The sequence below is a fragment of the Gossypium raimondii genome, chromosome 6 (assembly GCF_025698545.1).
Source record: "Gossypium raimondii isolate GPD5lz chromosome 6, ASM2569854v1, whole genome shotgun sequence".
NCBI classification, from domain to species: Eukaryota; Viridiplantae; Streptophyta; class Magnoliopsida; order Malvales; family Malvaceae; genus Gossypium; species Gossypium raimondii.
The window spans coordinates 50,536,720-50,550,403 of NC_068570.1; the positions used below are offsets into that span (position 1 = coordinate 50,536,720).

The following is a 13,684-nucleotide window of genomic DNA, read 5'->3' on the forward strand; positions in this document are numbered from 1 at the left end:
GTTAAAGACACTAATTAAAAATAAAAACAAAGTTTGAAATAAACAAAATAGAAATATAAATGTGAGTAGAAAAAGAATTGAACTCAATACTCAAAGACAAACTACTAAGAGCATGTTTGGTTGGGTGTATTGGCCGGTGGGCCCCACTTAAGCCTCCTTTATTCCCTTGTTTGGTTCATGGTAATGCTATTACGGGTGTAATACATTCCTAACCTAGTCGGTGAAATCCACCGATTTGTAATACATCCCCAAAGCTCAGTTTAGGTGCTCTTCGTTTACCCTCCCTGTTTTACCCTCCTGATTGGCTTTCCCATTGCGTCTCCTCTTCCTTCCTTCTGCTTTCTGTCGATTTGCTCAAGTTTCAACCGATTTGCTCCCTCTGTCTCTCAAACTTTTCTTTTCTTTTACTTTACAACCATTGCTGGAGTTCTTGCAAGAGCGACAACTATACCTAGATGAACAGATCTTGAAAGCAAAGATCGAGCTTTTGAACAAGACAAATATTCCATAAGAGCCTGTACCGCACCGATGATGTCCCTCAGGACATGGTCGATAGGAGAGTCGAGGTTGTCGCTCGTCTCAAAGCTTTGGAAGATGCCGCCGCTCCTCTCGTCACTTTCTTGCAAAACGCTAACGCTATTCAGGAACTGCGTGCTGATAAACAGTATAATCTCCACATGCTTAATGACCGCTACGAGGTCTGTTCCCCCCCTTTTTCATGAATTTAAGGTTATTTTTATGTTATTTTAACCCCTTCTTGATTTTTAGCGAATAACCCATTCAAGTGTGAAATTGTATTAGTCATAACATTATGTGATTTTTAAGGAAAATATAAAGAATAACCAAATAGATGCATATGCTTTCTTGTGCTAAAATTCTAGCATGCTCTTTGTTGTTACAGTTTTGATTTTGCCTGGGTTTGAATTAATTGAAGTTTTTTTTTTAATTTAATGGTGGATAAAATTATTTTTTTAACAGATTGGTCCAGATCAAATAGAGGCATTATATCAGTATGCAAAATTCCAATTTGAGTGTGGCAACTACTCTTGTGCTGCTGACTATCTGTATCAGTATCGGGCTTTATGTACTAACAGCGAAAGGAGCTTGAGTGCATTGTGGGGGAAGCTTGCTGCCGAGATACTGATGCAAAACTGGGATATTGCTCTTGAAGAACTTAATCGTTTGAAAGAAATAATCGATTCCAAGGTTTTGGTTATATCCCCATTGATTATTCGGTTTTTATTTTGACAATTTGCTTTCCGATTATTCGTTGACTCATTTATTGGTCTTTTTGCTGCAGAGATTCTCATCACCTTTGAACCAAGTTCAGAGTAGAATATGGCTTATGCATTGGAGCCTCTTCATCTTTTTCAACCATGACAATGGAAGAACACAGATCATTAACCTATTTAATCAAGACAAGTATGTCACTTTAACAACTAAACTTAAGGTTTCCATGTTTTGTTACTGATGTTGTTAGTTGCATCATTTGTGTGGTAGTCACATCTGTGCTTATTTGTTCTTTGTGCATTTTCCTGTCTTTTTATGCCATGACTTACTTCTGTTTCAAGATCCTGCTGTGTTCACATGCTTCGGTTTTGATTGTGTTGGAATGGAACATGTTTAGAAACTTTGTGGATTTCTTTTATCATTTGCATGGTTTTTTTAATATGAAAAGTTAATGCACTGCCTGCCATGTAATTTGCAAAATGTTTGTTCAAAGATTTGAGGCTAAAGTAGGTGATATCTTCGCATTGACAAAGAAAGTATGTGTCCCATAAAGAACTGCAATCAAACCAAAAACAAAGAAAGTAGTGTTAAACCACCAATGAACATGTCTAGAAGTGTGTATATGGTATATGCCCCATGTTTTGAAGTCTTTACTCTTTAGCATGTCTAAGAGAATGTGTATAGTATTTGCATGTTGAATTTTATATAAGCAAATTAAGTGATCAGTTTACTAATGCAGGGAAGAAGTAGATGAGTTGTGCCGAACATTGGAAGAGAAAGAGGACAGTTCATGTACTGCCTCAGATCAGTTTTCTTGTATCACAATATAATGAACCTTGCTAAACAAGTTATGCGTGCAATTTAGTTGGAGAGGTTTTTTGTTAGGTCATGTAAGACTTTTGTTGGTAAACTATTAGAAATTCAAGAGCAAATTGGGTCCTCTAATATAAAAATGAGCAATTTAGTCTTTATATAATTCGTTTTGAAGCAAACAAGTAACTTTTGAATAGTTTTAATATTTTTCTTATCTAAATGCTCGAGGAAAAAATTGAAAATAAACATGTCTAAAAGTTTAATCATAAAAAATCCATCTTTCTACAGAAAATATAACAAAAAAAAGTTAAAATGAACGAAGAAAACAACATTGAAGACCAAAATTGCTGCAAGTCAAATCTAGAAACAAAATGAAATTGAATACATAATTCATTATTGGGAAACGGAATACATAATTGGGAATATGAAGAAAAACCCTAATTCATTATGTTGTTAAGTAAATTTAACTTGGGTTCTTGATGGTAATGTAACAATCATAAAATCATTATTCAAAGTCAAGTTCAAATATTTTAATATTTGATAGAAGAAATTGATGAAGTTTGTTGATACAATCATAAGAATATTTAAATTTATTAAATTATATATTTTTGTTAAATTATATTTAATAATAATTATTTTATAGTATTATATATTATGATTTTAGTAAATTCATATAAGAATATTTAATACTAAGAATTTTATTAAATTATATATTTTTGTTAAATTATATTTAATAATAATTATTTTAAATTATATTTTATAATATTATATATTATAATTTTAGTAAATTCATATATTTTATCAAATTATATATTATAAAAAATATATTTAATAATAATTATGTTAAAATATGATTAAATTATTTATTATTTATATTAATAATCTTATTAAAATTTAATAACAATAACAATAATCGTTACCTAAACAAATTTATGCTAAGGGTATTCTAGTCATTTTAGTTTTTTCCATTATGCTATTATACCTCTATTCCATTCAACCAAACACAAGATTACTATTATGCCTCTATTCCATTACATTCAACCAAACAGTTGATTTGCTATTACACCTCTATTCCATTACACCTCTAATCCAATACACCTCTAATCCAATACAGCGAACCAAACGTGCCCTAATATTTAAAAACTAATATATTAAATAAATTAAAAAGCGCAGTTTTTTATAATTTAAATAGTTTATTATAATAGAAAAGAAGGGGGGCATATGGATGAAAAACAGAAGCATTCAATATTTTAAGCTGCAATTTTAGAATATAAATTAAAAAAGTTGACATAAAAGAATGTGAATATTTAATTAGAAGTTAATCGGTCTCTTGTAGTGTGGTCTACAGAGATGTTTTACCAAGTCTAGTGCCACCGCTTGGTTATGATGGCAGCAAGTCGGTTACCCATTATTTATTTATTTTGTTTAATTACCAATAATCACTAAAAAGCTACAACAGCAATGTCACTAAACTAATACTCAATTGATTTTTTCTCTTTATCTTTTATTATTTGAATTTGTTTGCTCCAATTTCCTTATATTAATATAAAATAAGTTGTTATGAATATTTTATTAAGTGAATGTTCATCAAGATCAAGATAAGTTTTTATGTACTTTAAATCTTAATAGTTATTAGAATTAGATCTCTGCTTCATTTATACTTCTTATGCCTATAAATAGAGACTTTGAAGAAGCATTATAATCATCCCATTGATCAATAAAACACATTCTCTATTGCTTCCTATATTTTCTTGAGTTGTGAAAAAATTTGAAAGAACGGTTTGACTATCAGAAAATGGTGATCCTCCCTAAAGCTCGTTATGATTGTATGCACTTACGGTTGCAAGATTTTAAGACTATAGGTGAATACAATTCAAAACTTTTCAAAATTAGTTCTCAACTGAAATTATGTTCAGGGAACATAATTGACAAGGACTTGTTAGAGAAAACCTTTTCAACCTTTCATGCTACTAATGTGCTCCTACAGCAGCAATACCGTGAAAAAGGTTTTAAAAAATATTCTAAATTGAATTCATGCTTTTTAATGGTTGAACAAAATAATGAGTTGTTGATGAAAAACCATGAAATTCGTTCCACTGATATTACACCACTCCTTGAAGTGAATGCTACAACACACAATAAATATGGAAATAAAAAATATAGAGGTCGCGATTATGGTCGCGGTCGTGGTAGTGGGGGGCGTGGTCGAGGACGTACTAGCAATCGTTATCATGGTGTTCATAATAGTGATATTTCTAACTACCAGAAAAAGAATAGCAACGAAGGACAACAAAGAGGTGGTCAAAATAATCCTTCAAAGGTTATTGAGATTTTATGTTACCGATGAGGTATGAGGGGGCATTAGGCACGTACTTGTCATATGCCTAACATTTAGTGAAACTTTATCAAGCATCCATTAAAGGGAAGAAAAAAATATTGAGACAAATTTTATATCCCAAAATAATGAAATGGAGGCAAAAGAGGAGGGTGATATAATTCATGGCCTTAATGATATAAGTAACCTTCTGTGGCAGATTTCTATGAGAATCATTAGAAATGTTATTTTAGCATTTTATGTTGTTTTTAAGTATGTTTCGTTTTCTGACATAAAGAATAAGTTGGTGTTATTTTGACATTTTTATGTTATTTCAAGTATGTTTATTTTCTTGATTAAAAATAGTATGTTTATTTTCTTGCAAGTTATACTTATTCAATAAATATTTGCAACGTTTCTAATGTTATATTTTATTTATTTTATGAAGAATATGAATGATCAACAAAATTTTGTTGGATCTAAAATCAATGGAGACATGTGTCTTCTTGATAGTGCTATAACACATACGGTACTCAAAGATAAAAATATTTTTCTCATTTAACAATAAGTGATGCTTATATTAATACAATATCGGTAGTACAAAACTTATTGAAGGCTCGGAAAAGCTATTATATTATTACCTAAAGGTAGAAAATTTGTTATTGATGATGCTTTATTTTCACTAAGTCTCAAAGAAATTTATTGAGTTTTAAAGATATTCATATTAATGGATATCATATTGAGACAATGAATGAGAAAAATATTGACTATCTATATATTATAAATGTTGAATGTGGAAAGAAATATGTTTTGGAAAGACTACCTGCTTTTTCATAAGGTTTATATTATACACATATTAGTGCAATTGAGACACATGTTACTATAAACTAGAAGTTTGTAGAACCACGTACTTTTACTATTTGACATCACCGGTTAGGTCATCCCGGATCTATTGTGATGCGAAAAATAATTGAGAATTCAATTGCGCACCCATTAAAGAACCAAAAGATTATTGAATTCAAAGATTTCTCTTGTGATGCTTGTAATTAAGGTAAACTGATTTTTAAACCATCACCAACTAAAGTTGGGATTAAACTCCCGCATTTCTTGAACGTATTCAATGTGATATATGTGGGCCTATTCATCCACCATGTGGATCATTTAGATATTTTACGGTAGTAATAGATGCATCTAGTAGATGATCACATGTATGTTTATTATCGACTAGCAACTTGGCATTTGCGAGACTACTTGCTCAAATAATTCGATTAAGAGCACAATTTTCAGATTATGTAATAAAAACTATCCGTCTTGATAATGCTGGTGAGTTTACATATCAAGCTTTCAATGATTATTGCATGTCAATTGGGATTGTTCGAGTTGTGTGACCCAAATTCTAAGAGATTGCTTGCAAGTCAAGTTAAGCAAAATATATTTTCTTTCTAGAATATTTAGTATTTATTAGTATAATATATTTAACATTTATTAGTATAGTTTATTTGACCTACTAATTTAGCCTATAAATACGTTCTTTTATAAGTTTAGAAAATACACTCATTAGAGATTAAAACTCATAACACATGTACAGAATTTTGTGTTTACGTTTTGAGAGTTCTTTATTTTCGAGTTTTTAAGGTTTAGTTTTTATCTCCATCTTTTGTACTCTTCATTCTTTTGTCATTATAGTAAAATTATCTTTACCCGTGGTTTTTTATCTTCTTTGGAGGGGTTTTTTCACGTTAAATTTGTGTGTTCAATTTTTCAATTTATTCCACTATTTTTTTCTTATTGCTTAATCAGGTTGATCCTAACAAGTGGTATCAGAGCTAGTTTAATTTTCATAGATCAGCCTGTTCAGATATGATAGCAACAAGTTTTGAACTTGAGAAGTTCGATGGTGAGAGAAATTTCAATCTACGGCAAGTTCGGATGATGGCAATTCTAGTTCAAACCGGACTGAAAAAGGTTGTTACCAGGAAAAAGCCTGAGAATCTAAATCAAATAGAATGGGAAGAGCTTGATGAAAAGGCCTTGTCTGCAATCCAGTTGTGCCTCGTGAATACGGTATTGCAGAAGGTATTGATAGAGAAGACCTTATCTGCCTTGTGAAAAATGTTAGAACCTCTTTATGTGACTAAGTCTCTGGCTAGCCGTTTAGTGTTGAAACAACGTCTATTACGTATCACATGAGTGAAGGTGAGTTTCTTAGAGATCACATCAGTCAATTTATTACTCTTTTAAATGATTTAAAGAACGTTGAGGTTCATATTGATGATGAATATCAGGCTATACTATTATTGTGCGCTTTACGCCCTTCATACAAGTCTTTCAGGGAGACCCTGATTTATGACAGAGACAAACTCTTGTTCGAAGATGTGAAGGGTAATTTTTTGAGTAGAGACGTACTCGACAATGAGTTTAGTTTGGATAGCAAGGCAGATAGGCAAGCTTCCGTTTTGGTAGCATCAAAGAAACGAGACAAAAGGTGTCGCTATTGTAAAAAGTTAGGTCACGTCAAAGTAGATTGTTATAAATTGTGAAATAAAAAAGTTGTTGAGAGTAACGAGAAAGATGTAGCTGGTGCGAAGTTGGACGATGAAAGCGATGATGATTTCTTATGTGTCAACAAGCAATAACTCCAAGCTCACGTCTGAGTGGATCCTAGATTCGGGATGTTTTTTCCACATGTGTTCCAATAGAGAATGGTTCTCCACATACAATTCAGTTGAAGGTGGAGTTGTGTGCATGGGAAACGATTCATCTAGTAAGGTAATTAGTATTGGTACTGTTCAAATTAGGATACACGATAAGATGATCAGGACACTCTCAGATGTCAGGTATGTACCTGATTTATGAAAAAAATCTCATATCCTTGTGTATTTTAGAATTGAAAGGATGCCAAATCAACATTGAGTCGAGCTACAGTAAAGTATCTCATGAAGCTCTCATTTTGTTAAAAGGTAGAAGAATCGGTAGTCTTTATATTCTGGAATGTTCTACAGTGACTAGTGAAATCAGACGTCCCTCGTCCGTTACGGAGTCGAAGTCAACTCGTTTGGAGCAACTTAGTCATAGGAGGGAAAAATGTATGACCATTTCGTTGAATAAAGGTCCTCTTTTGGCTGTAGGTTTTGAAAAGTTAGGGCACTGTGTTAGTGAAAATCAGACTCGGGTTAGTTTTAATCTGACAGTGCATAAGTCGAAGGCTAGAAGTCTTCCAGCTTCTAAGCACATATTCAACTCAGTTAATTTCCTGCATAGTTCAAGATAGGCTCGTGGTGGGCTTTGGAAAGATAGGCCCGTGGTGTGCTTTGGAAAGGATGGCGTTGTAAGAATTCGTGTCAAAGTGGAGATTATTAGAGTTGTGTGACCCAAATTCTAAGAGATTGCTTACAAGTCAAGTTAAACAAAATATATTTTCTTTCTAGAAGATTTAGTATTTATTAGTATAATATATTTAGTATTTATTAGCATAGTTTATTTGACCTACTAATTTAGCCTGTAAATAGGTTCTTTTACAACCTTAGAAAATACACCCATTAGAGATTAGAACTCATAACACATTTAGAGAATTTTGTGTTTACGTTTTGAGGGTTCTTTATTTTTGGGTTTTTGGGGTTTAGTTTTTTATCTCCATCTTTTGTACTCTTAATTCTTTTGCCATTAAACCTGAAAATTTGTGTGTTCAATTTCTTAATTTATTCCGCTATTTTTTTCTTATTGCTATAATCGGGTCGATCCTAACAGGGATAAAAGTTGAAAATTCTATAGCTTATGTCCACACACAAAACGGTTTAGCTAAATCATTTATCAAATGCCTCCAACTAATAGTTAGGCCCTTACTTATGAGAACAAAGCTCCCTATTACAGCTTGGGAATATGCTATTTTGCATGCAGCAACACTTATGCGTATCAGGCCAAAACGTTATAATAAATACTCCACATTGCAATTGACTTTTGGTTAGGATCCAAATATTTCCCATTTTAGATTTTTTGGATGTCCGGTATATGTTCCAATTGCTTCACCACTGTAACACCCAAACCTGTATCCGTCGCCAGACTAGGGTTAAGAGGCATTACCGAACAATTCACATCATTATTCAAACATTTCATATACATCGATCATGTATCATCATATCACATTCATTCATAATCACATTGTCCCTTAAATAGGTCTACGAGATCTAAAACATGCTTTTAAGAAGGTTCGGGACTAAACTGGTTACACATAAAAATTTCCAAAACTTTAAGAATTTTTTAAGTAACAAACGTCACACACCCGTGTGAACAACTGTGTGGACGAATATAGGCCATTTGCAAGGCCAATTTCGCCAAACATAAAGGTCAACCCTACACAAGCACAAAATATACCATTTTCATACACAATAGGCAGCTTAAACATTGTGAATTCATGCATCAAACATGCCATACCAATTCAAACATTTCATCTATTCATATACAAACTTTTTTCTAACCACAAACATACCAAATCGATATGATGTATTATTTAACCAAACAATCATCATATAAACCAATTTAACAAGGCATGTAAATCGATGTCTTTTAGACCTAAAATACTCCATTCCTTTTTCATCATCTTAATTACAACCTAACCTCTCAATACCAATATAAACAAACATGTAAACACCATTATTCATCAATCGTGAATATCAATTTGGACACTTCCACTAATGCATCAATAAATTTACTAAAACTTACCACATAACCACAATCACATACCAATTATAAGACCATCTACATATCAAACCTCACATTATAAACAAGCCAAATCTCATGGCTGAATACATTTCAAACATATAGGCACCAATAGCCAAAATCACTTATACTTTTAACAAACCAACTAACCTATACATGCCACATAACCAAAATTACAAATCTTTTAAGTACCGAAACCATAGCAGGATAGTGTGATAGGATCTCTGATGACTTCCAATCTTAGCGAGCCTTCGAAACACTATAAACATAGAAAAATAACACAAAGTAAGCTATAAAGCTTAGTAAGTTCGTACGGCTAATAAACTCATATTAGCAATTAAACACATTTACATAATTACATAAAGTATAACACAATTCATATGATCTCACTATTCAATTACATAATCACTTACATAGCTAACCTTAGCTTTCACAAGTTTAATCAATTTAATTCTCATATAACATTCAATTTATACTTCCATATAGCCAAATGAGCACATTTTGGTATACAACATATTTAAACACATATCTTTCTCATTTCATGTACATGAGAAGGTATGAACTCACAAATTCACTTTCATTCAATTCTCACATAGGTCTTGTATGTACCTATCTTGCTTAACTCAATCGTACTTTCATTCTCAACTTTCACTTACTTGTTGATTTCTGTCACGAATACTTTGCTTTCGTTGTACCATCACTTATAACCATGTTTCATCCACTTTTCTCGTTGAACTATTTGGAATACTAAAGGATACCCAGGGATCTCGTAGACATAGTATTGTAACAATGCCATATCCCGGATATGGTCTTACATGTAACCTCGTATCGATGCCAATAGCCCAGCTATGGTCTTACACGAAATTACATATTGATGCCAATGTCCCAAACATGGTCTCACACGAAGTCTCATATCGATGCCATATCTCAGATATGGTCTTACATGTAATCTAAGTAACCCTAATGTCATGACATTTGTATCCTATCTATTCCTAAGGTTCAATCGGGACTTTTACTTTGTCGAATCTCCGTCAAACATTTCCAAAGCATTATAATCACAATTAAATTCAATATTTAAGCATTGACTATAATTATCTCAATTAAGCATTTAAACATGCATAATTTAATGCTTATTAAACATACGAACTTACCTCATTCGCTGAAACGATGAATTAGGCCAACTAATCCGATACTTTGATTTTCCCTCGATTTAGATCCAAATTCTGCTTTCTCAATCTAGATAATATCAAAATTAACTTATTTAACTATCTTCTATTCAATTTAATCCAAAATTTACTTTAAAGTACATTTACACTTTTGCCCCCATAATTTCACATTTTTGCAATTTAGTCCTTATCACATAAAATCATAATTTCATGAAATTAAACACAAATCCAAGCTAGCCGAATTTTCCATATATTACTATCAGCCCATAATTTCAATTTATTTCACATTTTAAACACTAAATTTCCACATTTCATAATTTAGTCCAAAATTGATATTTTCTCAAAAATCACTTTATAAAATATGAAAATCTAACATCAAATATTCATAATCTATCATAAATCATCAATTTACTCAAGCATTCAACAATGGAAACATGTTAACTCTTTAACAGTTTCGAATTCAGAGGCATGGGCTAGCTAGATTACGAAGTAACGACCTCAAAAATGTAAAAATCATTAAAATAGGAACAAAAACGAACTTACAGTTTAGCTCACAATCTAGGTCGAATATAGCTTCATCCATGGTTTTTTTTCTTCATGCATTTTCGGTGGTGGAAATTAAATGGTGAAGATGACACCATGTTCTTATTATTTAACTTAATTTATTTCATAATTACCATTATAACCTTATTAATTAACCTTGAAATTTTCGTTAATAAAGCACATATTTGTCCATTCATAATTCCAATGGATTAATTACCACATAAAACCTTCAACTTTGAAGTTTCATAACTATCTAATGCTTTTATCTTTTAGAATTAAACTTTTATGCCTTACACGATTTAGTCCTTTTTACCGAATGAAGCCTTTAAACGGTAAAATTTCTTTACGAAAATTTCACACAATAATTCTATCATGTTGTAAACCATAATAAAATAATAAAATAAATATTTTGACTTCAAATTTGTGGTCCTGAAACCACTGTTTCGATTAACCCTAGAAACGGGCTGTTACAACCATAACGAACAAAGATGGGCCGTCAAAGGAGGTTGAGAATATATGTTGGTTATTAACCTCCTTCTATAATGAAGTAAGTTGAACCATTAGCTGGAGATTTATTTACTGCACCATTTGTTGATTGTCATTTTAATGAAACAATATTCCCAGGATTAGGGGGAGAGAAAATACAACTGGTAAAATAAATTCTATGAATAGATCATCATTGTCTCAATTAGATCCTCGTACAAGTCAATGTGAGCAAGAAATTCAAAGTATCATACTGTAAGAGCCCATTTTTGCCCGGGAAATAGACCCAAAATCCAAAATAAAACAGTCCATTACATTAATGGCCCAAAACCAAAATTACACCCAACGGGCCCAAAATAGAAAAACCTAGCCCAAATGACTTTAACAGTTTCGGTAGAAAGGAGCAAACCCTAAGCCCCAGCGCTGCATGCCCAGGCTCCAGCAATGCGCGCCGTTCCACCTCCTCGCACGCCGCCACCGCCCAAGGCTCACCAACCACCGGTCGTCCACGCGTCTGACACCTACAAAAATTAAATACAATGGCAAAAAGAAGGCACGCAGGTAGTTAACAGACAGTAAAGAAGAAGAAAATGTTTTTTAATTAGGCTATAAAATCCCGAATCAAATCGTTGTATTTTTTTACGAAGGCAGATCAATAAAATCAGAAAAAGAACAAAGATTTTAGAGGTTGAAATCTTATTTCGTTTTTTTTTCTCATGTTTTTCCTTTACTCTATTTATTTATTTTTACTTTTCGGTTTTAACAAACAAAAAAGGAATAAGAAGGAAGGTAAAAGGAAATACCCGAAATTGCCGCGAGCCCCATCGCCGGAGACTTTGTTCGGTCCCTGAAATCAGACCGGTAAAGGAGTGTTGGGGGTTCTTTTCTTTCGACTTTCGAGCCCAGAAGGTCCGGCCTTCAAACGGTCTCTAAACCGGGGGAAAAATCCGCTATTTGCGTTGCTTCGACCACCGCCTACAGCGGAGACGCGACGGCGCAGAGGGTGCCCCTGTTGACCGGAGGCGAGGACCGAGAGAGAGACCTTTGGCTCTCTGTTTTTTTTTTAAAATGAAAGAGGATGAATTTGTCTAAAATTTTTTGGGGTTTTATACACCCCCTAAACGGCGTCGTTTAAGGCTTGGCACCATAGCCCTAAAACGACGTCGTTTCGCTCCTTAGCCCGAATACCCGACCCCTTTAGTAGAGGATCCGCGCGCTTTCAGGGCCGAATGGGCTATTTGCGCTTTGGGTCCCTTCGCTTTGATGCTTGTGTTCAGTTCAGCCCTCTTGTCCTTTTTTAGTTTTTTTTAATTTGACCCCGAAGGTTTCGCGGTTGATTCATTTCAGTCCCAGTGAAACGCTGCGCATGGGATTTCCGGAAGAATTCCAGGATTAGTCCCTGGTTATTTTACCCGCAGTCAATTTCAGTTCAGATTCAGGTTTTATTATTTAAAAATGGTTTTGAACACCTTTTAAATGCAACATATTTATTTTGGAAATGCTTTATTTGTTTTTTTTTAGATTTTTTTCTTTTCTTACATTATTTTATACTTATATATATATGTACATCACTTGTTTTATTTATATATGTCATCTTTTTCAAAAAATAGTTTTTTTATATATTAACCTCAAATCTCTTGTTTTGCCTTATCTATTTTAAACTCCTCACCATCATTTTAAATTTTTTCTTCCTTTTTACATTTTATTTGATTTTAGTTTGTTTTATACTTTTTTAAAATTCCGCTTAATTCATTCGTCTTTATTTATTAATGCTAGTATTCAAATAATGATTGTTGAGTGTGCATTGTCATTGTGTGTACCATAATTAGTTTACTCGTATTTTCATATTATTGTCATGCATTCGTGTAATTATCCCATGAACAATTATTCCATGTTTATTGTTATATTGTTATTCCATGTCATCATATTGTAAATTAAATTCCGACATAGTTATTCCAACTTAGGTTACTTTATTTTATTCCAAACAAAATAAATGTTTACCTTCAAATAGATTACCCGCTATTATTCGAAATGGAATTTTGCTAAAATGAGGCAATATCTTGCATTTTAGGAAATTCGAAGAATCGTACCCTAACTCACTGGGTCTCGATTTTCTTGTTAAACCTAAATGGCAAAATACCCTTTTAAATTTCCAAACGCATAAAATTTCCAAAATAAAAGCAATATTCTATATTTAGAAAATTCGAGAAAATCGTGCCCTAACTTACTGGGCTTCGGTTTTTCTCGTTGATTCTAAGTAACCAAATATCCTTTTAAAATTAAAATAAATGAGTTTTAAATAAAAAGTAAAAGGTAAGCTTACTCTCAAAAATACGAGGTGTCGTGTCCTAACTTACTGAATGTGACATCTTGTTAATTCGAGATAAGGAGGCATTTTTCATTTTGATTTATTCGAGTA

The 13,684-nt window shown here is 32.6% G+C and overlaps 1 protein-coding gene across 1 annotated transcript; it reads left to right on the forward strand.

Moving 5' to 3' along the window:
- The first annotated feature begins 288 nt into the window (after positions 1–288).
- Positions 289–1,628, forward strand: LOC105774656 (eukaryotic translation initiation factor 3 subunit E). The gene is made up of 3 exons (XM_012597224.2): positions 289–698; positions 979–1,206; positions 1,301–1,628. Exons 1-3 carry the CDS (start codon positions 546–548, stop codon positions 1,469–1,471), a joined length of 552 nt encoding a protein of 183 aa, XP_012452678.2. The 5' UTR covers positions 289–545; the 3' UTR covers positions 1,472–1,628.
- The last annotated feature ends 12,056 nt before the right edge of the window (positions 1,629–13,684 follow it).

Coding starts and splice junctions, on each gene's coding strand:
- LOC105774656 (XM_012597224.2), top strand. CDS start 546: ATGGTCGATAGGAGAGTCGAGGTTGTCGCTCGTCTCAAAGCTTTGGAA. Junction 699..978: donor TGCTTAATGACCGCTACGAG/GTCTGTTCCCCC, acceptor TTTTTTTAACAG/ATTGGTCCAGATCAAATAGA. Junction 1,207..1,300: donor AAGAAATAATCGATTCCAAG/GTTTTGGTTATA, acceptor TTTTTGCTGCAG/AGATTCTCATCACCTTTGAA.